The following is a 27,812-nucleotide window of genomic DNA, read 5'->3' on the forward strand; positions in this document are numbered from 1 at the left end:
GGACCCCATGGCTGCAGAACTGCAGCGGAGAAATCAAATTGGTCAGTAACGAACTTCTTTCACTGATAAAACATAATACTGGCTCTACAGCATTACTATGCTATAAACTTAACCCATGAAAGGGAATCTGCCACCAGATATTTCATGTGTGAACTAAGACTAGCACCTTCAGCAGTGCCTATGCTGTGTTCCATAAAGGTGTATATTATGCCCTGACTCCCAAAAAAAACTTTTTATATTCTCCCGTTATGTATGGAAATCTGGAAGGTCTGATACGATGGGTGTCCTTGCTGTGGTGTCTATCCCTCCTCTGCTCTGCCGATTGCCATCCTTTTCCTCTGACTGATGCAGATGACACCTCCTGCATCATCCACATAACCGGGGGAAATCTCATGCCTGTGCATACATATCGCCAGCTTGTGTATGCGCACTTTGCTATGCCCTGCAGCTGGGAGAGCCGAAAATAGTGCTAATGTGTGAGCCGGAGATGTGCCTGCGCAGGCTCCAGATATCCTCCGGCTATGTGGATGATGTAGGAGGTGTCATCCATGTAAATAAGAGGGAAAAGACGGCAATCCGCAGCAGAGAGGAGGGATAGATGCCACAGCAAGGACACCCATTAGACTAGACCGTCCAGATTCACATATAGCGCGAAATAACAAAACGTTTCTGGTCTTATACAGGGCATAATATACATCTGCATGGAATGCAGCATAGGTGCTGCTGAAGGTGCTAGTGTTCATGCACACATGAAAACTCTAGTGACAGGTTCCCTTTAGTCACAGGGTTTCAGTGATAGACAGCTGTACAGTTAAGGCAACAAGGGTAAATTCAGTTTTATTATTGCACTTAAGCTATATATACACATCCATTTAGCTCATCCTAATACCATCCATTTTTAAGATAGCACACTGATGCATAGATTCATCAAAGGTTTTTCACTAGATTTCTGGTGAAAAAAAACCTTTGAAAAGACACGTTTTGTGCACCGTGCAATGGATTATTTCTGGCACTGAGAACACTGGGAGATTTGATAAACTCGACATGTGGTATAGCCAGCAACCACTCTTCTCATTTCGGCAAAACTGATCCAAAGTGACGTGAAAATGCAAAAAGGTGTGAAATTTTGTATGCTGCGTAAAAATGTTGCAGCTTTTCAAGGTTTTTACAAATGTGACATAAAAGCTTAGATGATGCAGCCCCGTAGAGTTTAATGAAACCTTTCACAAATCAGTTTTTTATTGGATCCATGGGCTTTTCTATTAAATTCAGTTAACCTCATCTGACTATGCGGATCATGCTTGACCATTCAAACCGATTAGGATACATTACAACAAGTGAAAAACAGAAAACAGCCATGTTCCCTTCAGTTTTTATCCAGCTTTAACTAATCTATTGCCAAGTGTTATTGGAAAAAAAATGACTATGGATTATAAATAAGGACTGTAAGGTCAGAAACGCGTCAGTCCCCCCATCATGTTGTTTTCTCTATATTGATTGTGCCGGTTTTTAACCTGTTGGTAAAAAAAAAAAATATTTTATCCAGAACATTGTGCTAGCGTTTGTGGATACATGATGCATTACTAATGAGAAGTGGCCGTGTACTAACTATGGTGAGCAGACAAACTTTTTTGATTTTTTAAGTAATGAGAAAAAAAAAGTTCAGACAATTTACCTGCCGCAGTTTTTTAAAAACGGATGAGGAAAAAACAAATTCAAAAAAAATTTAAAATGGATGTAAAAAAATAAGAGAAAAACATTTATTTTTTGACAGATGTTATAAGGGAAATGAATGTGTGAATTGAAGCTTATGGAAGCTTCAGCAAGATGGAAAATTTGGTTTCTTTGACAAATTCCTTATTTTTTCTGCTTATCAAACTAAATTTAAGCCTGTAGTCTTTTCTGAAGCAGGCAAAGCCGTGTGATGGAAATGTAATTCAGTTTGTATCTAGGATAAGAGCATGTCTCTACATAGCCCTATATCTACTTTCTTTGGACGATAAGGTTAATACAGTTACAAGATAATATAATGTTATTCATGGCCACATCTTTAATTAGGTTTTCCCACTAATACTAGCATATTTATGATAATCATCCAATAATATTTGATTTGCAGAATATTATAATAGAAAATTCTAAATGATCCACAGCGTAGTGCAAATATTTTAATGTCACATTGGCAGTGGATACAATCATCCACGGTGACCACATCCGCACATGTCCAGATGTGCAATGGTCCATACCTTGTCCCAATCGCTAGTTGTACTGTAGACCTTGTGCTTTATTCATAGGCCATAATTAGGTTTCTGCCTGGAAACGGCACTTTGACTTTACTAGCTTTGTTTTTTTGTTGTAAAGGTACACTAAAAATCTTTAGAGAAGAGAAGGCCGTAAATTACTTACCAGATAGTAATATGCTCGCCTTTTAAATTACTTAGCATTTCCATGATGCATTGTACACAAATAGTGTCCCCAGAGCCAAAAGCTGAAGGCAAGAGTAATATTCTGAGATAGAAGGTATGGGATTTAAGAGGTGGGTATATTATTTTTCAAATATTTATTAATTTTCAGACTCCAATATTTTGATAAAGGTCAAAGAAAACACTTTCAATAAATATCACTGTATAAAAGTATAAGGACATCGATATGATACCCTAACAAAGTTATATTAACGGATGCCCACCAAGTAAAGAAGGAACTCTGGGCACTATTTTTTCTTATTTGAGCGAACGATAACACTCCAAATCCACCAGTAAAGACAAATACACTGCTGTTTTGTTCCACCTGTTCAGGTATTCAGCGTTAGCCTGAGTATGGGTCTATGAGCATGAGTATGGTCTTACCGGGGTGCACTACAAAGCTGCAGAGCCGTAAATTTCAATAAGAAAGAAAATAGGCACTCACCGGTTTAGAGAAAAATTAAGTTGCTGGTTAATATTAATATATGTGATTACCTCTAGTAAACAGCATCAGAAAGTGCCAAATGAAATAGCTAGGAAGAAACATTTGCTGGTTCTATAATGTCATATGGTATACCACGACTGTAAAAGTCCGGATCTGCGCGGTTTCAAAGATGCCTGGGTGCCGGACCTGGATCCAGGATTCTGGGTGCACGATCCGGATCCGGCACTGGGGAAAATAATTGAAATATAGAGAAAAACAGAAATAAAACAGCTTTCATACTTACCGAGACTCGGTGTCATGGCAGCACACTCCTTCCAGGTCGCGCATTCACTTCCTGTACTGTGCATCATTTTCCCCCCCACCGGCCATCCTCTTGTCTGTGATTGGTTGCAGGCACACGCGCCCCCAGCCTGTGACAGTATCTTCCTGCCGTGCAGTCATCGCGGCTCAGTCATTGTCTGCATAGCCAGCAGTCGTGCTCTACGGCCGCTGGCTGTGCTATTTAGCAGAGCTGAAGTGGCGTGCGACCTCGTGTGGATTACGTCGGACCTGCAGGGTGTTGGGGGTTAATAAAGAGCTGAAGGAGGGTGTGTGTTTTGTACTTCATTCCAAATAAAAGATTTTTCTCTGTGTCTCTGTTTATTCACTTTCATTTACAGGTTAGTGTGATGCAGGTATCTCATAGACGCCTCTGCCATCACTAACCTAGGGTTTAGTAGTAGCTGTACGCTGCTATTAACCCCTTTTTACCCCGGTTGGCAACACTCCAGGTCAATGGGAAGAGCCGGTATTGCACCAGGATTGTCACATCTAAAACATGCGGTAATACCGGACGGCTGCGGGCTGAGAATACCAGCCCCCAGCCCGCTTTATCTTGGCTGGGTATCAAAATTAGGCATGCCGTTTTTGTTTTTTTAAATTAGTCATCTAAATAATAAAAAAAATCTGCATGTGTTTTCTTTTAGGCCGGAGTCACACTTGCGAGGGACTCCCATGACATTGCAGCACAGCCGTGTACACTTCTGACAGGAGCGTGCATGTGTTTCTAGGTACATGCACGCTCATGTTCAGAGAGCGGCAGGCCGTGCAGGGTTCTGTCATGCCAGACTCACACGAGTCTGACATCGCAGCACAGCCGTGCATACTTTTGACAAGAATGTGCATGTGTTTTTGAAACACATGACAATAACCATACTGACCCGCAGACACTTGCACTGCTTTCCCCGCCCACCGGCCATCCTGCCGCCTGGGATTATTTGCAGTCAGCTGACACTCAGGGTGGGGGCTAATTGCAACCAATTACACGTGCCGGTGGGCGAGCAAAACAATGAATATTGAATTGTCAGCTCCGGAAGGGAAAAGCGTGACTCTGAAGGAGTTTGCTGTCATGGCACAGCCTCGGGTGAGTACACCGCGCGCGCTCCTACCCCCCTATCCCCTCCACAAATGTTTTTAATATCTGTATTTTGGTCCCCATAGACTTATATGGGCACCGGAATGCGGAGCAGATCCGGACTTTTTTTTCCCAATCCGGTCCCGGATTTTGGCGGGTTCGATCAACTCTAGTCTGTATTATACAATCCAGATAAGCTAGAATATGGACTACCAATGACTCAAAATATGTTTGACCTTTGTTGAAAACAATGTTTAACCTTTGTCAAAGATATAAAAGAAAGAACTAGGCATATTGAATATTAACATGTCTTATCCTTTGTTCTCACAGGAGAGGATCCACTAACAAAAGATAGGTGGTCAATACGAGTAGTCTTTGTCCACACCATCACTTCTATGACCTAATAGACTCCTGGCTAATAATGTTTTGTGGTATAATTAGTTGTCTGTGAAGTCTAGTGAATCTTAGACCAAGTTCACATGGCAGTATTTTTAGCCTGCACTCTGTTTAAAAAAAACGCACTGCACTTAGACTAATGTTATTCAATGTGATAGTGAGGATGAGCAATTTTTTTTTACACTCACCAAATGCATGTAGAAAAAAAAATATAAATTTTGCATGCATTAATTTCTTCCGTAATTGGGACTCACCCATTCAAGTCTTTGGGTGTGCAAAAGAAAAATGGATGTCATACGGAGCAACGGTAAGCAATCTGTTTTTAAGGATACATTGCAATTCTGTAACATAAAAAACTGTAAATGGTCTCAAATTATTGATAACTGCTTCTAAAAAAATGGATTGCATACAGATGACGAGTGAGAAAAAAAATTGTTTTCTAAATGAAACTCAATATTTAGACAGTTTGTGATCCTATTCCTTGGAGAAGATCTTAGACGCGCATACATATTAGACTAATGTTGACCGAACCTACTGATATTGATAGCTTCAGTGTAATGTGTATGGGGAAGCCAGACAACTGATTGTCGGGGGAAATGTTAATTGGGCATATCTGTTTTCGGACTGCCGATCGCATAGCTCTACAGGTGATAAGCCGATGGCCGACTTGTCACGCTTTAGATGGCTTTTGGCCAACAATCAGCGTGAAACATAGTTAGGCCGACAGCCATTAATGGATATGGTGGCTTTAAGAGAACAATAATTAGGAATTCAGAAAAAGTGTTTACATTGGAATTCAAGCTATCAAAAAAATTTATGGGAGCAGTTGTCCCATTCTCTGCAGGTACGCATAATATTACATAAATACTTTTCTTAGGAAAATTTCATTGTTCCTTTTTTAATTTCCCAGTAGTAAAGTTAAAATAAAATGAAGTCAAATTTCTTAGAATAGTTAGTCTCTCAGATTTCAGCAGGGAAATTACCTTTTGGAAACAAAATTTGAATACAAATCGCATTATATTTGCCGTGTTACTGGTTATAATTAAAATCTATGCTACTGGAACCCATAGGGAGGGAAATTACCTCACATGGTAACACCATGTATCCAAACTAATCTTAATCTTTCCAATATGAAACATACATTTTTGATGTTTGTTATGCTAGTTCAAAATATTGCCCTAGTAACCATTTGTATAAAGACCCCCATACACATTGCACTTATGTAAGCTGATTCTGCTAATATTGGCGGGTTTGATCGATGGTCTAATGTGTATGGGGGTTTCAGCTGACTGATTGTTGGGTGAGATGTCGATCAAGCATGTTCGATTTAGGACTAAATATTGCATTTTCTCACATAGATAAGCCACTGGGCGATGAGTCAGTCGACTGCTTTTTCACAGCCATCTAATGTGTAAGGCAAGCACTGGGCTTTTATTTAGTCATCTTTCTTGCTATAACATTTGTGCTGTATCCTAGGAAGTCTTATCATGGGTATACCCTGAGAACAATAGCATTATAGATGTCAAATCTCGCTGTACAGTGAAGGAAATAATTATTTGATCCCTTGCTGATTTTGTAAGTTTGCCCACTGACAAAGGCATGAAGAGTCTAATTTTAAAGGTAGGTTCATTTTAACAGTAAAAGATAGAATATCCAAAATAATTCCAGAAAATCGCATTGTATAAATTATATAAATTTATTTGAATTTTGCAGAAAGAAATACGTATTTGATCCCCTACCAACCATTAGAAGTTCTGGCTCCTACAAACCACTTACACACTCCCAATCAACGTGTTACTTGCATTAAAGACAGCGGTCTTAAATTGTCACCTGTATAAAAGACTCGTCATGGAGTGGCCTAGCCAGTCTCCAGACCTTAATAACATAGAAAACTTATGGAGGGAGCATATTGCTTTGGGAGTTGTTTGCCATGTTCTGTCGTGTTGGGTTGCCTAAGCAGATCCTTACCTATCAGGGAACCCCGTTTATGTCTAAAGTCACCAGGGAACTGTGCAAACTTCTCCAGATTAAGCAGCTACGCACATCGGTGTACCATCCGCAGACTGATGGGCTAGTAGAACGGTTTAATAAAACACTAAAAACTATGTTGAAAAAGGTGGTTTCCCAGGATGGGAAGGACTGGGATATGTTATTACCGAATTTAATTTTTTGCCATCCAAGAAATGCCACAGTTTCCACAGGATTTTAACCACTTGAATTATTATAGATAAGAGATAAGAGACGCATCCCTAAAATCTGTTTTAACTCGCACAGCATACTGTCCTCAAACTACACAGCAAAAATCTATTGACAGATTCCCTTTAAATGTCTTTTTTAAGAATATCCTTCTATATGTGTCACAGCAAAAATTTGGTAACAATAAACAGTTATATGTTATGTAAATACATACATTACGGTGTTGATGCCAGCCAACTGTTGAAACATTTGCAATCCACAACCCACTATAAGAGCGCGGCGTGTTGGAGGGTATATTAACATTCTGTATATGACAGGTCCACCTTTAAAAGAAACACGAAAAAAAAAAAATAAGCAGATGGGCATGAGTTTACAGTATATATTCACAGTAAATTGATATGTAGGTAGAATATCATATCATATATGGTAGTGTCATGGAGTCACATGAACCCGAAAGTTTTAACATTATCCTACCTGTGCCTCAAAAAATCTAATGATGATCAATGTTGTAGGCCTGCAATACATTTCCGTGCCGCCGGTTTGTGTTTGGGACGTTTATACACGTACTGGCGGCACGAGCACACGTGCACCAATGTTACCCTATGGTAACAGGCACACACACATAGCCATACGGAACATATGTCCGTGTGGATTGTACGTGTGTGCGTTTTTTCACACGGCTGACATGTCAGTGTTTCTCCCGCATCACGCAGACACGGACCCGCTAAAGTCAATGGGTCCATGCCTGCACTTACGTGACACGTAGCATGTATGTGTGCTATCCGTACCGTCCGTATAACGTGTATTCATAGTATGACTAGGGGGTGGATCCACATCCTTTTCTCACTTGTTGGTTTTAAATCTAGCATATGGCGCCGTAAACCAAATCTCCTTGAAATCAACCAGAGTAGATACATAGTACACTCATTTGAAAGACATCTTTGTGTCTGTCTATTGAGCTATTTTAACCCTTTTAAATGAGTTTAAACAAAGGTTACCAATTAATAGTGATTATGACAGCTGATAGTCCAATTAGACACACCAGAATCTCATGATTACGCATTTTCAACGTCATTTTCCATCAGAAACGGATCAAGACAAACGGACCGAACAAGGACATGACACGTACGTATCTCACGCCTATACAGACATTCAATACGCACGCACGGCGAGCATACACCATCACACGGATGTCACACGTACCGGCGAAACAGACATCAAAAACGGAACACGGACCCGAAAAACGGAACGCAAGACACACACGTGTTTTTGCGGAAGTGTGTTGCAGGCCGTACACAGTACTGACATTTTGGGAAACATAAGGGGGTAACTTGGATGACCTCTCTCAATCATCTGCTTAACACCTGAAAGGCATTTCCGGTATATAATACCTTCTTTAGAAAAGTTCAATATACAGTATATGTAAGGACTTGTGTTTTTCAGATTTGTTTTTTTGATATTCAAGATGGAAATGTACATCTACGTGATGGTGCTTACCAACCTATCTTCTCAGTACTAATATTATGCTGTAGTACAATTCAAAGATATGTTACTTTTCACAAATAGCAGGTAGGACATCTGCATTGATAAATCAGTAAATCAAAGATTCACCAGTAATCCTGGGTTTACACATGCCAACGGACGCCATTAAACGGCCTCTGCTTGGCTACATGCAAGACTCATTTAGGCAAGCTGATAATCAGAAAGAGCATTCCTTATAACTCTCATTTGCGATTATCGGCTCGAGTAAACATGCCAGCCTCCACATGATGAGCTAGCAAAATGTTTGTTTTTCAGGTGATTGGATTATTCAAGTTTCCAATAAAATCATCTTTCTCTGCAGTACGCCGTCCAGTGTAAGTGGATGTGCTGCTGATACTGTGCACGTAGATTATCGTTATGTAACTGATCGTTCTGTGTGTACAACTCATTGGCCTGTCTAAACAGGTTATTAATCGTGGATTGGCTTCTATATAGACCATGTAGTTATTTTATTGGTTGCAGTTGGGTCGTCTACATGCTGACTATGGGTCCATCTACACTCAACAATCGCCGATCTGTAAACATTTAGCCATTTGGCTGTCGATTAATAGCCTGTTTATTCATACAGAACATGGTAAACAATGTGCACGAAGCAATCTGTAGTAGATCATTCTGTGCACATTGGATCCCATTGTTCTCAGCAGTGCGAGTCCTGTTTACACAAGACGATGCACTGCTGACAAGGATGATCTTTTGAGCGGCACAAAACATCATTTCACCTGATGAATAAGCGTTTGGTTTGTTCATCTGGTGATTGGCAGCAGCCTGTTTGCACTAAAGATTATCGTGATCAACCATTCTCAAAGGGTACGGGTCACATCCCCAATGCCCTTTAACATAGTAACAGGCACATATGTGGGCCAAAATTCCCTGCCTAACCATCCCTGTCTATTGCTATTGGGAAAACCAATGTTTAAAATAAAAAAAATTTAGGAAGTTTGTTTTCCTTATGCTAATTAGGCCTGTGACTAGTATATAGGACATTGATTCCCCTGACTAGTCTGCCCTCTTTCAGATGCTCCTGGGGGCGTGAAAACATGCTTTACAAAAGCGGGTGCTTTGCCAGGGTGGCTTTGTTGCCCTTAGCATTGAGCTTCTCTGATGCCGGGTGTATGTGTCCCGACATCTGTGAGCCTCACAGCGCATGAATAGAAGTTGTCCGCACTTCCGGTCATGCGCACTATGCCCTTTCTAAAGCTGAGACACATACAACCACAATGCTAATGGGAACAAAGCCACTTTTGTAAAACATGTTATCACTCCCACGGGGCGTGATAACACGGAAAGAGGGCAGACTAGTCAGGGGAATCAACGCCTCTGCGACTAGTCACAGCTCTAATTAGCATAGGGATAACGAACCTTATAAATCATTTGTTTAAACATTGGTTTTGGACAATAGCAGTAGACAGGGATGGTTAGGCATGTAATTTTGTCCCACACATGTGCCTGCTGCTAGGTTAGAGGGCATAGGGGATGTGACCAGTTCCCTTTAAGAATGCACTTTCACAATAATCTTGGAGTGTAGCTTAAGTATAATTACAGAGACATTTACCAGTCACTAATTAGCCATGCTCCCTTTGACTGCTAAGCCTAGGATGAGCTGGGATTTTCATGAATAAAATACAAATTATACTGAATCCTTTCCTATTAATTTATATATTAATCTGTTCAGCTCCTCCTGCTAAATAACTTGCTATTCATAGATTGTACAGCATTTCTGAGCTGACATTTAAAGGTATTTTAAGCATAACACAGGTTTAACGGAGATGTGGACTTTCAGGAGCAGTGCATGCCTGGAAGTGAGGAAAAGAAAGTTCCAGTACCAATAGTGATGGAAAAATGCTGAAGAGAACGCACCCATATAAAAGCAGTGACTGGCTATGTGCACACAGATTTTTTTAGGGGTTTTTGGAGCAGAAAGAGTGGGTACTCTCCAAATCTCAAACCTCTTAAAAACTAAGCGTTTCTGCCACAAAAACTCAGCAAACGCTCTCAGTGTGCACATAGCCAACGACAAGTTACAGAGCACAGGAATTGGAATCATTCCTATACATATTAGAATACTATGTGTAGGTATAACTACAGGGATAAAGGCCACAAGAACATGTAATAACCCTCACTTAGGGTGAAATAACGAGTATTCTGATCAGGATTCTGAATGTGTGAATACACAATGTCACTAAAACTATTCCAATGAGAATATAGAATGCTATTTTTTTTTTATAAAGGAGACTACCCATAGTAAGTGCACAAGTATTTTGCTATTTAATGAACACGCTGGATACAACATAAATAAACATTATGCAATAAGGTATGTAACACCTAAAATGCTTGATGGAATAGAAACATACATCATGTCATGAATATTCTGAAACAAGTGATTTATGGAGAATTCCAAGGTAGAAGTGTGTTGCCTAGCAACTTCGTTAATTCAGAAATGTGAAGACAATGTGAAAACATTTTAAAAACTGCATTGTACTATTTTTAGTAGCATTTATTATACAAAGCAGATAATTGTCCTTTACGTCTTTCTAGAGATTTTTCTTTTTTGTAGACAGTAAAAAAAAAAAAAAAAAAGTGCAGACTTATTTTTGGGAAAACAAACGACTTTACTTGTATAAGTAGGGAAGTAAAATTCAACTTCTATTCAAAAGGGGTTTTCTGGGGAATCTACATGATTGTTTAAAGGGAACCAATCACTAGGATTTTCGTATATAAGCTAAAGCCAGTGCTATACTGGCACTATCAGGCTGATTCTATACATACCTGTAGTGGTCAGCTCAGATGTTTAGGTTTTGAAATTTAATAAGGTAAAGTTTATAAAATTAGCTGCTTGTTGAGCGATAGCAGCAAAGGAGCAGATCATATATTCATAGTTATCCCCTCCCTCTGTTAGAATTAGCATAAGTATTATACAATTGACTCACTGTCTCTTACAGGACCTGTGTGTGGTCATAGCCATGTGACCAGAAGGGGCGGGGCCTCATCTAACAAAGCTGAATACCAGGTCACATGGGTATGAGCTCACACAGGTCCTGCAACAAAGTGAATAGTTTGTATAATACTTATGCTAATTCTAAACAGGGGGCGAAGATAATTATGAATATATTATTTGATCCTCAGCTGCTGTCACTCAACAAGTAGCTAATTTTCTAACCTTTACTTTCTTGGATTTCAAAACCTAAAAGTCCGAGCTGACCACTACAGGTATGTATAGAATCAGCCTGATAGTGCCAGTATAGCACTGGCTTTAGCTTATATACAAAAATCCTGGTGATTAGTTCCCTTTAAGTGCCAGGCATATAATTTTTCTAGTCATAGACAGTGGGATGTATCATCTTCTGACTTTGAAGTCTCTAATACCGAAAAGGCTGAGGGAGGTTCCTATAGGGGAAGAGGCCAGAGAAGAGGAAAGCGGAACAAAAGATGGCAGAGGCCCGAAAACCAGAGTGGGAGGGTACCAATGACCGGTATGGGACAGACAGAATCCCCTGGGCCCTCTTTGTCTGTTGGATCAGAAGAGGGTGCATTATCTTCCTCTTTTTTAGAATGAACGACGGGAGTCCCTTACGATCTGAGGAGCAGAGTCCAATAAGGTGATGCATATCTAGAGACCCATACTCACTTAACAGGGGTCAAATCATCAGTCTGTCTGAATATTGTCTTAGTGAGCAAGACTATGGCATCCTGAGGAAAGGGCTGTCATTTATCCCCACAAATAAGTTTAATTGCTTTCACTGGGTCAAGGATGTTAACCTCTTTTGCAGGAAATTAAAATGGAAAAAGTTTTTCTTAAAAAATGATAGAGATAAATGCAAAGATATGGGAATGATAGATGAGCATCTGGATAGCTATTATTATTATTATTATTATTTATTTATAGAGCACCATTAATTCCATGGTGCTGTACATGAGAAGGGGGTTACATACAAAATACGTATACAAGTTACAGTAGACAGACTAGTACAGAGGGAAGAGGGCCCTACCCTTGCGGGCTTACATTCTATAGGATTATGGGGAGGAGACAATAGGTGGGGTGTAGGTCAGGCGGCGGCTCCGCACGGTGGTCGGGCGGCAGCTCCGCACGGTGGTCGGGCGGCAGCTCCGCACGGTGGTCGGGCGGCAGCTCCGCACGGTGGTCGGGCGGCAGCTCCGCACGGTGATCGGGCGGCAGCGAGTTCATTGTAGATTGTAGGCATTTCTGAACAGATGAGTTTTCAGGTTCCGTTTGAAGTTTGCAAGGGTAGGGGATAGTCTGACGTGTTGAGGCAGCGAGTTCCAGGAGACTGGGGATGCTCGGGAGAAGTCTTGGAGTCGGTTGCGTGAGGAGCGAATGAGAGAGGAGGAGAGGAGGAGATCTTGGGAGGACCGGAGGTGACGTGTTGGAGTGTAGTGGGAGAGTAGTTCGGAGATGTACGGAGGGGAAAGATTATGCACAGCTTTGTAGGTCAGTGTTAGAAGTTTGAATTGGATACGGTGGAAGATTGGAAGCCAGTGGAGGGACATGCAGAGGGGAGAAGCGGGGTGGTATTGAGGAGAGAGGTGGATAAGTCGGGCAGCAGAGTTAAGGATGGACTGGAGAGGGGCGAGCGTGTTGGCAGGGAGGCCACAGAGGAGGATGTTACAGTAGTCGAGGCGGGAGATTATGAGGGCATGCACTAGCATTTTAGTAGATTGCAAATTGAGGAAAGGGCGGATTCTGGAAATATTTTTGAGTTGAAGACGGCAGGAGGTGGTGAGGGACTGGATGTGTGGTATGAAGGATAAGGCAGAGTCAAAGGTCACTCCGAGGCAGCGAACTTTGGGTACTGGCGAGAGCGTGGTGTTATTTATTGTAATAGATAGATCAGGTGGAGAGTGTAGGTGAGACGGAGGAAAGATGATTAGTTCAGTTTTGGCCACATTGAGCTTTAGGAAGTGAGAGGAGAAGAAGGAGGATATAGCAGATAGACATTTCGGGATTTTGGACAGCAGAGATGTGGCATCTGGGCCAGAGAGGTAGATCTGGGTGTCGTCAGCTATCAGACTCTTATGGGACTTGCACAAGAACAGGTTGAGACACACGATAGAGGCCTTGGTCCATTTATAGACTTGAGAGCCAAGAGTAGGAAGATGCCACCAGTAGGTGACACCACCAGTGTAGACATATTCCTGACTCTTGTTGAAAGAGATCTTCGTAAAATCCCAAGTATGAACAAGGGAACAGAATCAAATTTATCAGGAGAAGAGTGGATGGCACTTGAAAGGCTTGAACGGGATGAACAACTGATTATAAAACCTTCTGATAAAGGGGGGAATCTTGTGATCATGGACCATATATCTAGATATGTGTAATTTCATTCTAAATAATAAACATTTATGAGATTATTTCTGGAGACCCCACACAGAGGTACATGGAATTATTGCTTGACATTCTTGAAACAGCAAGGGAGGATGGCATCATATCATCTAATGAGTACACATTTCTCAAACCTGTACACCCGGTGACACCGAACTTTTAACTCTATACCAAAAATACACAAGGGGTTGGAGACCCTTAGGGGACGCTTGATTGTATCCGGTATAGCATCCTTGACTCAAAATTGTGGGATATATGTGGACAGAATCCTACGTCCATTTGTTGACTCTTTACAATCATTTACCAGAGACACGATGGACCTGTTTGGAAGTTGGATGGGGTGTCAGTGGATAAGAATGTACTGCTGGCTTCCATAGATGTCTAGGCTTTATATAGTAGCATCCCACATGAGAAAGGGCTACAAGCAGTGCAGCATTATCTTGACACCCATAATAGGGAATGTAATAGACACAATGTCTTTATGCTGGATCTGATGAATTTCATTTTGCAACAACTTCTTTACATTCAACAGGAAGTACTTCCACCAGCTCAGGGGCGAAGCTATGGGGAACCCCTGTGCTCCCACGTATGCTAACCTGTTCCTGGGATGGTGAGAGGAAAACACTGTCTTTGGTGATGAGGAGAGCTGGCGGCAGTCACGGATTCTTTTATGGTCAAGATATATTGATGATGTCCTGGTATTGTGGTCTGGTTCTGAGCAGAAATTTTTGAAATTTGTGGAAGTCCTGAATATCAATGACCTGGCTCTTAGGTTCACGTCCGAGTACAACTGACTGGACACGGCTGCCATTTTTGGATATCCTTATAACACGGGGGATTGATGGCAGTCTGGAGACAAAAACATTTCGTAAACCAATGACTACCAATAGCCTACTACAGTGGGATAGTCATCATCCCCCTCCTTTGAAAAGGGGTATCCCTAGAGGTCAGTACCTAAAATTGCGTAGGAAATGCTCAAGGATGGATGACTTCAAGGTTCAGGCTGATGATATGACCAGGAGATTCCTGGAGAGAGGATACCTGAGGGGTGTACTACATCCAGCATGGGACAATGCAGAAAGGCAGAATAGGGAGAGTCTTTTGAACCCCTGGTTACCATGTGAGGACGGGGGGATATTAACCAGATTGATAGGGACCTTTGATTGCCAGAACAGTCGCATTTATGAGATTCTTAAGAGGCATTGGGGGGTGCTTTTGGTGGATCCCAATATCAAAAGATTCATCCCCCAAAAATCCAGCATTACATACAGGAGAGGACGATCCCTTAGAGACCATCTAGTGCACAGCCACTACAAGAAACCTGTTCCAGCAGGGACATGGATAGATAGGAGGGTGTGTGGGTTTTTTCGCTGTGGAGATTTTTCCTACTGTGGATATATGAGACTAAGTATATAAAAAGTGCTGCTAACGGAAAATAATTTTTCATTAGAGAATTCGCTAACTGTAAGACGACTGGTGTTGTTTTCGTAGCCACCTGTACCTTCCCCCTGGACTATGTGGGGAAAACGAGGAGAGAATTCAAGAGACGGGTGGGGGAACACCTAGGGGATATTCATAACCACCGGGACACCCCCTTGGAAAGACATATGAATGAGACAACGGGGATTCACATCAGGTGTCCTTCTGTGTCATGGAGGTTGTGAAGTCCAACCCGAGAGGGGGTGACCATGATCGCTGTATATTACAAAAAGAAAGCGAATGGACTTTTAGACTGGACTCTATGGCCAATAAGGGAATTAATGAACAGCTATCTTTTACGTGTTTTTTGTAGTTACCAAGTGTCATACGTTGTGGTCCTGTTTTTAAAATGTTTTGGCGGAATAATCCTATATATGGGATTGTAATGGTATCCATTATCTTAGGTGTCCCAATGGGTCTAAGTTGTTTTATAATATGATAAATTACCAAGAAATTTGATAATCACCCCATCATCCTCCCCTCCTCAAAAAACCCGCCCCTAATGTTTACGTACCCAAGTGACTAGCAGATTTATTTAGAGGTAAAATTCCCCCCCTTTTTTTACTATTTAATACCCATATGTAAATGAAGTAATTATATGCATATGTGCTCATGGTTTTTGCTGTAAAAAGATGAGGGCTATTAGACGTTGCACCGGAGTGGCAGCTGGGGGCGGTGCTCTCTTAAATTCCAGGCATGAAAGCGCTGGATATAACCCGGTTAAAACTGTTGTGGGTGACGTTCGTTTCGAGTATGTGCATTGGAGCAGTGGGTCTCAGCATCTTGACCGGATGTTGCATGCGTTCCACTGCGGAATGCGGAAGTGGAGGCACGTCCTGCGGTCATGTAGGTGACGTCTATTCTGGGCATACGCTATGGCTATATCCGGTCTTATCATGGACCGAATGTCACTGCGTTCCACTGAGGAACGTGGAAGTAACGGGGAATCTGACATGTGAACGGGGAGGATGCGTGGAGGGGATAGAGTTAGGAACATAATTAGGATATCTCCTTAATCATTGGATGAGATTTGGATTTGAGGACACCTGTGGGGTTATAAGGCAATTTCATCCACCTGGTGGCCCCCTAGCATCATGAAAATCTGGCAGCATAGTGGCTGATCTTTGATGTATCTATCCACACTAATTGACTATCAGCCTCCTAATGAACCAAGGTTGGGGAAACGCGTCGAGCATGAGGCGGATTTAAGATAAGTGGTATCTATATTGTCCCTGCTATTGTAAAGGTTCTCTTGGAGAACACTGGTTACCGCCTGAAATTCTAGGAGTTAATTGTGAACCCAGGTATCGCACTTTATAGTTATGCGAACTGCACTTTATCTTTGGTTGTAGGGGTTTATAGGGTAATAGCAGGAATAGCAGTCGGTGAGTGGGGGTGCCATATCGTAATATTAATATTAGGGTGCCAACATCCACGGCTAGGTAGGGCACAGGAGGGAGTGGACATTATAGGGATTGTTTTTCCCTCTCTCTGCTGTGCACTGGATTGTTTTATCGAAATTATTTGTGGTTATGCATTTTTAACAATATCACTAAATGTTATGTTTTAGTTAGGGATCTATGTTTTTACTGTCATATACCTAATAACTAGTGTTACATGAAAAGGAAATCCAGCACTACCACCCGATAATATAAAACAATGATTATTTATGCAATGTCCATTACAAAATAGAATTAAAAAGGATCCATAGAAAAGCAGCTTCAATTTGACACATTTCTGGTGAAACCGCCCTTAGTCATAACATCCTGCTACTTGTTAGTGCAGAAAAACTGACCTTAAGGCCTAATTCACATGTCCCCGTAAAACACAAACATACACGTTTCACAGTCCGTTGTGAAGGTGTGTGTGTTTGTTCCATGTGCTGTCCCTGTACTATACGTGTGACATCCGGATAGCCCACGGACAGCAAGAGCTGGTTAACTTACCCGTCTCTGGCGCTGCTGTTACTTCTGATCTGTGCAGTGAATATGCATGAGATTAATGAGCGGGCCCGGAAGCAACAGCAGAGGCAGAGACCGCAGAGCTGGAGACAGGTATGTATAAAAATTCTTTATTTTTGTGACCTGTGTTTTCTCCGATACATGTGATCCGTATGACATCAGTGTGACATCAGTGTGCGGTCCATGTGACACCCGTGCTGCCAAGCTCCACACAGCCACACGGTCCTTGTGAAAACACGGATGTGAGCACAAACCCATTGATTTTAATGGCTCTATGTTTGTCCGTGTCTCCGGTACATGTGAAAACAGATGTCACATGCACTGGAGACACGGATGTGTGAAGGAGGCTTAAAAGATCATCGTGTGTAAAAGAGAGCTGTGCTTCTAAGGACACTGGCAGGCTATGCTAATCTATTACTGATCATTCTGTGATTATATATTGTAGGTCTTCCTGACCCCCGATCCGCAAATATGTAGCTGATAAACAGCTTAGTTTCACTGGTCGGCTGGTGTAGACCCAGCTGAAGTCGGTGAGTGGACTGGGTTAAACAGACTCTCTGGTCAGCACCGGGATCATTGTGTCAATGTAGGCAAGATGTGACTGGCTTGATAGGTTAATTGAGAATACATTTGAATTAGTATTTTATACTTTCGGTATTATAGTATTATATAACGTGTGGTGGCCCTTGAAAAAGGTACCCGAAACGTACGTTGGGTTTGGACCGCAGATCATCTCCCTACCAGTTAGAATTTCTGGGTATGTACCTATGCACTTATGCCTATTAGGTTTGCTTCCCCATTCATTGTATACCCTGGGAACTGTTAGCTCCAGTATGTTGAGGAAATGGGTTGAACCTGTGTGGTTTCCCAGATTATAACTGCGGGGGATGTAATGTAAATGTCATGTGGGAAGTTGATGTGAGGCATATAGAAGAGATTTACATACTTTGCCTCCCTCCGACCATGACATGAATATTATATAATTTAATTCCGATTTCGGTCCCCACTTAGTGAGGTTATTACTCCTTATGTCCTCTATATTTTGTTACAAGGTTTAGGAGATCTACTTTGGTGTACTCCTTTTTTATATGGTGATTGCTCAATAAAGTATTTTTGGATTATTAATACTCCATTGTGTGTTTTTTAACACATATATTGAATGTGCTCAAATATTGTAGGTCTTCCTGACTCCCGATCAGCAAATAAGTAGTTGATAAACAGCTTAGTTTCGCTGGTCGGCTGGTGTAGACCCAGCTGAAGTCTGTGAGTGGACTGGGTTAAACAGAGTCTCTGGTCAGCACCGGGATCACTGTGTCAATGTAGGCAAGATGTGACTGGCTGGATAGGTTAATTGAGAATACTTTTTAATTAGTATTTCATACTTTCGGTATTATAGGAGTTTATGTTCACTATTTTTTTTTAGCAAGTGTACACTACTATTGAACTTATTAAATTTCTCACATCATCTGATTTTCAATCTACACAAAGAAGATATCTGGATTTGCAAAGAAAAAAAAAAACATTCATCAAAGTGTTTTCGCCACACAACTTTTGTAAAAACTGTTGAAAAGTTGTGCACGAAATTGGGCAAACATTTTGCAACTTTGGCTTTTTCACAACAGTTTCAGGCAGCTCCACTAAAATTAAAGCTGAGGAGGAGCCAGGGCAAGATGAACAGTGGCAACGCTTGCCCACCAAATTCATCAATGGCTGCGTTTTCTGTCATGCCCTACTTAAATGATTTCTGCACATCTTCAAAACATCCCTTCATTAAGGCTGGCATGTACAATGTCGGTCTTTTAATTGGGCCCCTAATGTCTATTGTAGAGATACAGCTCACTCGGCGGCGTTTGTGGGAGGCACAGGAGGTAACTTTAAACAAAATGTCCAGGCTGCTTTGTTAAAGCTCCATATTTCTTTGCAATGAAAGAGAATACACAATCCCAGGAAAGGCACTACCATGGTAATCCAGCACACAAGTCCAATAATGGAGACTTCACACAGGAGGACTCATTACCTCCACAAACAGGCCACTAATGAACCCGCCTGACTTTATGTCCACCATACCACGCCCCAGGAGAGGGATATGTGATCAGCCAGTCCCACTCATCTCTGACTGCTCTAAACATGGCACTTGTCAGACCTATTAACCCCCTCAATACTATACGTACTGTAGCTTGCTTCCAGGCTTACATTACAGAGGAGAACCACCTCTGTGATACATATCTCCCCTCCATGATGTGTCCGGCAGCCATCTTACACTATAAATTGAAAAAGATTACTGCTTCGCTCCATAAACAGCACCAATCCTGCCCGCAGGCTGTGTGTTGTATTGCGGCTCAGTTTTATTAATTTCAATAGAATGAAGTTGCAATACCAAGCACAAGTGAAGTGTTAGGAAAGTAAGCATCTAATCTATGACAACCCTTTTACATTTCCAGGATCACTCTTTTATTTTATCTTTAAAAACGAATTTAACATTTAAAATGTTTAGTATTGTGTCTTATACAAAGCAATTAATTACAGGATTAATTAACCAATCAGAATTCTGAAGGTCATCCAACATTTGAATAATTGGCAGAATTTTATGGATATGTTGAATTGCAACGGATTTATTCATCTCCGGTTGTTTTGTTTCTTTTGCTGTTGCTTGGAGTATCATATACTTAGTGCTATAAATACAAAGTGATCCCCATCAATTCATAGGAGATAATCATGAGCACGATGTTGCTTTGAGACATATGCAGTATGGAAAATGAGGAATTTCTTCAGAAAAAAAGTATGTGTACTAAGCTGCCAGCCACATTTATAATTTAGTTTACCAGTAATAGCAAAATATATGGATGTCAATCTTTTGGAGGTTATATATGAAATATTCAGAAAGCTACCTTGAGATATGAGACGTTGAATCAACAAGCGGGAAGGATCAGGCCAGGATTACCTTCCTTGCTTATTAACTCCTTTAGGACCAAGCCAGTTTTTCTCTTAAGGACAAGACATATTTGTTTTTTTTTATGTTTGTTGGCTCTTTGTGTTACCTGGGTTTCCTCGTTTCTCCGGTTTCCTCCCACACTCCAAAAACATACTATTAGGGAATTTAGATTGTAAGCCCCAATGGGAATAGAGATGATCACATCTGTAATTAGCTGCAGGTTTAATAGCGCTATATAGGTGAGTAAAATAAAATATTTTAAGATGAGGTTACACACCCAGGGACAGACATATCATTGGTGCAACCTGTGCAACACCAATGATAAGTGGAAAAATGTAAGCAATGCCTTTCTTATCAAGGACCCTGCTATTGTTTACCTGCAATGTTTATTTCACCTTCAGAAGATTATCATTTCCGCTCTAGGTCTGCTACAGCAGGTGAGCCCTAGTCAGACATGCCCCTTCTGTGATTAGCAGCTCACTGTCTATAGACATTGTACACTAAGAGCTTGATGTAGGCAGGGGCAGCTGCATTTCTAAATGTAAAAACTCTGTCAGAACCACTGCATCCAGTAAACATAGTGATACATCATTGCATTTAGGGTCCCTTTGCCTATATCATGCTGCTCTCAGATGAGGTAGCAAAAACCTGCTGACAGATTCCCTATAAATTGGTATTTTTGCATTGTTACATAAAAGAAAAGAAAGATGCTAAGTTAACTGTGTCAAAAATCTGATAGTAAATTCTGAAGTCTGAGGACTCTGACTTATTATGGATACAACATGCCTTATATTCTGGAGAGCCCTACATGTCTGTTCATTAAACTAGAAAGTTTATTGATTTCAATGGACTCTGTGTAATACTAAGTCCTAGATTAGTCATGGCAGGTGTCTATGAGACACCCCCTATTACTAAGGCCGGTTTCACACATCCGGCTTTTCGCCGGTTTGCCGGATCCGGCGCTCTCCCATACAGTGACTACAGTACAGTGACAGCGCAAAAAGCGCCGGTCACATGCTGTCATGTGACCGGCGCATGTGACCCGGAAGTTACAGCGCTGTCACTGTACTGTATTGTCTGTACGGGAGAGCGCCGGATCCGGCAAACCGGCGAAAAGCCAGATGTGTGAAACCGGCCTAATCTGTAAGTGAAAGTAAATAAACACATACACCCCAAAAAATCCTTTATTTGATATAAAAGACAAAAAAGCCACCCTCTTTCACCACTTTATTAACATCCCAAATGCCCCTCCAGGTCCGACGTAATCCACATGAGGTCCCATGACACTTCCAGCACTGCTACATCTGACGCTCACAGCGAGCGCCATAGAACAAGAATGCCCACTGTGAGCTCCACGCAGCAACTGAAGTGAGTCACGATATCAGCGGTGAAATCACTCAGATTAGCCGCAGCCACAGCTGGAGTCCTCCACATTTGACAGCAAAACACCCGAGTGACATCAGTGATGCAGTCACTCAGGTAATTTCAGGTCACAGCTGGAGTCCTCCATATGTGACCGCAAATCAGGCCGCGACTGAACCTCACAGCAGTTAACCCGTGATGTCACTACCACAACACACGCTGTACTGTGGGGCCCGCAGCTGTAACATCAGGGGTTCACCCGAGTTCATTCTGATCGCTCAGCTCTGTCCACACTCACAGGTGGCAGTCATGTTCTATGACGTTCGTTATGACAGGACAGGGATGTAGCAGAGCTGATACACCGTGAGACCTCGTGTGGATTACGTCGGACCTGCAGAGGTGTTTGGGGGTTAATGAAGTGGTGAAAGAGGGTGCTTTTTATATTTTATTCCAATTAAATAAATAAGATTTTTAGGGTGTTTGTGTTTATTTACTTTCAGTTACAGATTAGTGATGAGGGAGGGGTCTCATGGACAACTGCCATCATTAATGTGGGACTTAGAGACAGCTATGGGCTGCTATTAACTCCTTATTACCCCGATTGCCACCACACCAGGGCAATTGGTAAGAGCTGGGTCCAGCACCAGAATTGGCGCATCTTATGGATGTGGCACCTCTGTGGTGGCTGTGGGCTGCTATTGTTAGGCTGGAAAGGGCCAAATAACAATGGCCCTTACCACACTAATAATATCAGCTTCAAGATTTCTGCTGTGCCTTGGCTGGTTTTAAAAAAATGGGGGGACCCCACGTCATTTTAAAAAATAAATAAACCAAATACAAAAAAAAACAAAAACAAAACGTGTGGGATCCCGTCTATTTTTCATAACCAGCCAAGGTACAGAAGACAGCTGAGGGTTGCAGCCTGCAGCTGCTGCTGTTCATGTGCTGGATATAAAAAATGGGGGGGGCCCACGTCATTTTTTATAAAAAATTTAAAAAAAAAAAAAAAAAAAAAAAAAAAGCAGCCGGCCAAGCTAGCGATCCCTCTATAGACCTATTCTGTTATTTCTTTTTATCTATTCTGTTCTTTCTTATTATCCATTCTAGATGTTCTATTTATTTCTATCTATCCATCTATTCTAGCTATCAATTATCCTATCCTATCATTTTTTCTCCTTTAAAAAACGCATTAACAAAAAAACCAAACGCACCTGCATTACATGCATTTTTTTTTCCATTTCTAGGCTCTGTGACAAGGTGCAGTTTTGGTTGCAGTTTGTGTGCAGAAAAAACTGCAGCATGCGCATATAGCCTTAAAGCTTGTCTAGCAGTTTGCATAACATTTTGGCAAAAAAGTGTATATGCCTAAATACATACTAGCATATTTTCAGTAACAAAGTTTTTTTTATTGCTAATGCAAGTTTATTTTTAAACATCTTTTTTTTTTCACTACTTTTTAAAGGGAAACTGTCAGCAGGATTTAACCCCCCAAACTATTTATATGTGCATATAGCGCTTTCAAAGATAAGTCTAGCAATACCTTTACATTGCCAACCCATTCCTCCGTTACGAGAAATGAGTGTTTGAATTGATATGCAAATCATCTATTGCAGGTCTGAAGCCTGTGTCATTCCAGCCAGTGATGCCACCTTCTGCTTGACTGACTTCAGATCTACAATATTACTAAACACTGATTTCTCCGTAATGGAAGACTGGACGTGTAAAATTATTGCTAGACAGGTCTTAGATAGAGTTACATGTTTATACAGTTATGGCCAAAAGTGTTGGCACCCTTGCAATTGTTTCAGAAAATTAAGTATTTCTCCCAGAAAGTTATTGCAATTACACTTTGTTATGCACGTATTTATTTCCTATGTGTATTGGAACAACACAAAAAAAAACAGAGCAAAAAAGGCAAATTGGAAATAATTTAACACAAATCCCTAAACATGGGTTGGACAAACTTATTGACACCTCTCCAAAAGCGTGGGTAAACAACTTTGCTTCAAGCATGTGAGGCTTGTTGAAACTCAGTTGTGGCAAGTAACAGGAGTGGGCAATATAAAAATCATACCTGAAACCAGATAAGAAGAGGAGAAGTTAACTTAATGTCTGCATTGTGTGTCTGTGTTTGCTACACTAAGCATGTCAGTCTCTGCCTTCAGCTCAATGCAGGCGGTGGTATTCTATGCCCACACGCTGTCACTTCAGATGTAGCAGAGCTGGAATCGTCATGGGACCTTGTGTGGAATAAGTCGGACCTGGGTGTTTGGGTGTCAACAAAGGAGTGAAAAAGGGTGTTTTTTTTGTATTTTATTTCAAATAAAGGATTTTTTAGGTGCTTGTGTTTATTTCCTTTCACTTACATATTAGTAATGGGGGAGTTTCAGACATCTACCATTACTAATGTAGGGCTCAGTGGCAGCTGTGAGCTGTCATTAATTCTTTATTACCAACGCACCAGGGCAATTGGCATGAACCAGGTAAAGTGTTGGGACTGTCACATCTAATGGATGCAACAATTCTGGTTGGCTGCGGGCTGCTATTTTTAGGCTGGGGAGGCCCAATAAGCATGGGTCTTCCCAGCCTGAGAATACCAGATCCCAGCTGTCGGCTTTATCATGACTGGGTATCAAAATTGGGGGTGACTGCACACCAGGTTTTTAAATTATTTAATTTTTTTAAAAAAAAAAAGCCACATGTGGTTCCTTTAATTTTGTTACACAGCCAAGATAAGTACATGGCTAGGGGCTGCAGCCTGTAGCCGGATACTTTATCTGTGCTGGTATATATAATATGGGGGACCCTATGCCAATTTTTATTTATTTATTTTTATACCAATTTAGACACAGACAGCATGTGTGATTGAAAGCAGTCAGATGCTGTCACACAGAGTGAGGAGCACTGTCTGACTGCAACCAGAGACATGGGGACTGCCAATGGGTGGGGAACGAAGTGCATATGCATGAAGGTAATGAGTGGCTCCAGAAGCAGTGTACAGCCACCTGAAGACCGGTAAGTATGAAGCGCTTGCTTTATTCTTACTTTCTTTTTATTTTCATTGATGTTTTTTTTATTACACGGGTGGCCGGATCTACATCGTTACCCAGAGTTCCCTGAGACCCCCAAGCACGGGGGTTGGTACTCAGGTTTTTTTGAACCCATGCGGATCTATACCTGGATCTGGACGTGGATCAGTCTAGGTCCGCCCATCATTACTCACTAGCGCCCGATGACATACTGAAGCAATGTGAAAGACAAAGAATTATTTCTAATATTCGATGATTCCATACTAACAAGGTCTTTACCACAGGTCTGGTGCATAGCAACTGCGGTGCCAATATTCAAATAGGGGATAAAAACAGAGCCTGAAAACTATTGGCTGGTATGTTTAGCTTATTGTGTGGTCAAAAGGTATAAGAACTTTTTATTTTTTCAAGACATGCTATCCTGCAATATTTCAATACAATAAGAGTAGCCTCAGGACCCAGCATCATGGGTTTATGAGGGTCTGATTTTGTCAGACTGATCTGATCACTTTCTATGAGGAGGCGATTTCCAGACTGGATCAGGGGAATAACGTAGATGTTGTCTATATGGACTTTTCAAAGGCATTCAATAAGAATTAAACAATTGCATTTAGCCTAGAAAATTAATCTTATAAAATTTGAAACCAAGTAACACAAAGTTCTGAACACTTTAAGGCTATGTGCGCACGTGTGCGTAATACATGCAGTTACGCTGCGATCTGCACCGCAGCGTAACTGCACGCGTCCTGCGTCTCCAGCACAATCTATGGAGATTGTGCAGGAGCCATGCGCACGTGGCATATTAGAACGCAGCGATTTGGCTGCTGCCCGAATCGCTGCGTTCTAAGAAGTGACATGTCACTTCTTTCGTGCGGTTTGCATGCTGTCTATAGGGAGAGGCAGCATGCAGAGCGCACGAATCTGCCGGCACCATGCGCTTCAGAACGCAGCTGTTCAGCTGCGCTCTGAAGTGCACCTTTTCTTTGCGGCGCAGAGCGCACACGTGCGCACATAGCCTAAGAATAGACTGCAAAACCAAATACCACAAAATGTTAGACCTAAAATTGACATATCATAAAGCAGAAAATAATTTAATCCCTTCACGACACAACATAATATGTCAGGTGTCCCTGACTTTGACACAGGCTCACAAGCAGAGTCTGCATCTTTACTGGCAGATGATGGCTTAATTATTCAGCCATCATCTGCCTCTAACAGCTCTGTTTCATCCACGGTTGTTAATATGTTAAATACCGCTGTCAATCTCTAACAGTGGCATTTAACACGTGCCATGACAGTCAGGGGGTCTGCTGAAGACGTCCATACTTGTCATGATGATTCTCTTGTGAAAGCCAGCATTTAGCTGGCATTCATAGGAGACCATGATTTTCGCTATATATAGAAGTCCTGAATCCTGATGCAGTGGTATGTATAGTACAAGCGATTGGATTATCGCAAATTCAAGTCCGCTAAGGGAACTAACAAATACAGCAGACCATTTAAAAAAAAATAAATGAAAACAATAAAAAAAAAATATATAAAAGTTGAAATCACCCTGATTTTTTCCCATTAAAAATAAAACAATTAAAAGAACACATATTTGGTATCACTGGGTTCATAAAAGTCTGATCCAAACATACAATAGATTAATCCGATTGCTAAATGACATAAAAAAAAAAAAAAGAAAAGAATTACATTTTTCTTTCGACACTGCAACTCTGCAATAAAAGGCGATCAAAACATCATATCTACCCCAAAATTTTAAATCAGTAAAGACAACAGCTCAGGGTGCAAAGAATAAGCCCTCACATATCCCAAAAATGCAAAATATTTTTTCAGCAAATTTCCGATTATTTTTTCACCACTTAAAAAAAACAAAACAAAAAAACAAAAACTATGCATGTTTGGTATCTTCGTAATCATGCTGCCCTCAATAATTATATTGAAAGATCACTTTTACCATAATAACCCAAAAAGTAATTGTGAAATTTCACTTTTTTTGTCATTTCAAAGCACTTGGAATTTTTTTCCTCAATTTCCAGTGTATCCCATGAAAATTCAATTGCGTCATTCAAAAGTAAAATTTGTCCCGCAAGAAAACAAGCCCTCAGGGCTATGTGGGCAGAAAAATAAAAAAGTTATGACTCTTGAAAGATACAAAACCATCAAAAAGGATCAGACATGGAAGTTTCAGTTGTATGATCTGATGGTCGTCCAATCCGCCAAAATCATGTGGTTCAGCTGACTTATCTAATGTGTATGGACATGAATGCCTTCTCTGTTCCTGCTATAACCCGTCAAAGAACAGTCTGGTTATTTTCGGATAATAATGTATTTCTATGCTCAGGCCTTGTGAAATTGTCAGGTTGGGTCCAATAGTAAGATTCAGAACATTGATTAAAAAAAAAAAAAGTTTAGTTGCTGACATTAGAGGAGATTACCTTACCGTTATGCCTACAGTTTAATTACAAACTTTTGTACAATTATAGTTTAATTATGAACTTATGAATAATTAATCTCCCGCCAACTTAATAACATTGAGTATAATAAAAGTAATATCCAGAGACTATTTTCAAAAATGTGCCGAACATTTCAAGTGTAACTACAAAGCGTAGACACAGCAGACCATTGCCAGGTGTAGTATGGCTGAAGGCTGTAGACTGGTCATCAGAGTGGACTACCGCTCATTGGATCTTTAAGAAACATTTTTTGGCCTCAAATTGCTATACTGCGCACCAAACATCCATTAAACACTCAGATAGAAGCAAATAATAAGAAGAATGTTTTTAAAGATCCTAAATGAACAGCACAAAGAAAAAGTAGTCATTCTTTTGAAAGAAAGAATCTGTCCCAAGGAGATGCTCATTAGTATTGTGGCACCTTGCAGATGCTCTGTGACCACTTATCTAAAATAGAACGACCTAACAGAGCACCAAGTAGAGTAAAAATGTTACATACTGCCTAATGTCTTCATGACTCTGGAAAAATAAAGTTAAGGAAAAAGCTACGACTTGTAAGTGCTGTCAAGTGGCCAAGTATTCTCCTTTAAGTGATACTGTATACGTGCACCATTTCCTATTTCTTCATGCTCTTGAAAGCATTCCTATTATACTATGGTGCCCTGTTAAATTATGGCTGCAAATGTGCTGCACTTTTAACCACACAGCACCCAAAAAATAATATTGTGATGTTTGACATCATCCCTAAAGACTTCACCTGGCTTTCCTACCTCACCTGAGAGCACAATAATGTAGGTACATAGACCTTCATTCCAGTGATG

The 27,812-nt window shown here is 41.0% G+C and overlaps 1 protein-coding gene across 1 annotated transcript in view; it reads right to left on the minus strand.

Moving 5' to 3' along the window:
- The window catches only part of SLC2A13 (solute carrier family 2 member 13), a 304,260-nt gene that overhangs the window by 99,719 nt on the left and 176,729 nt on the right, over positions 1-27,812 (minus strand). The window contains exon 4 of the mRNA XM_075345137.1: positions 7,104-7,212. Coding sequence (XP_075201252.1) covers positions 7,104-7,212 — 109 coding nt within the window. The remainder of the gene's footprint in view (positions 1-7,103; positions 7,213-27,812) is intronic.

Source organism: Anomaloglossus baeobatrachus, chromosome 4 (genome assembly GCF_048569485.1).
Source record: "Anomaloglossus baeobatrachus isolate aAnoBae1 chromosome 4, aAnoBae1.hap1, whole genome shotgun sequence".
NCBI classification, from domain to species: Eukaryota; Metazoa; Chordata; class Amphibia; order Anura; family Aromobatidae; genus Anomaloglossus; species Anomaloglossus baeobatrachus.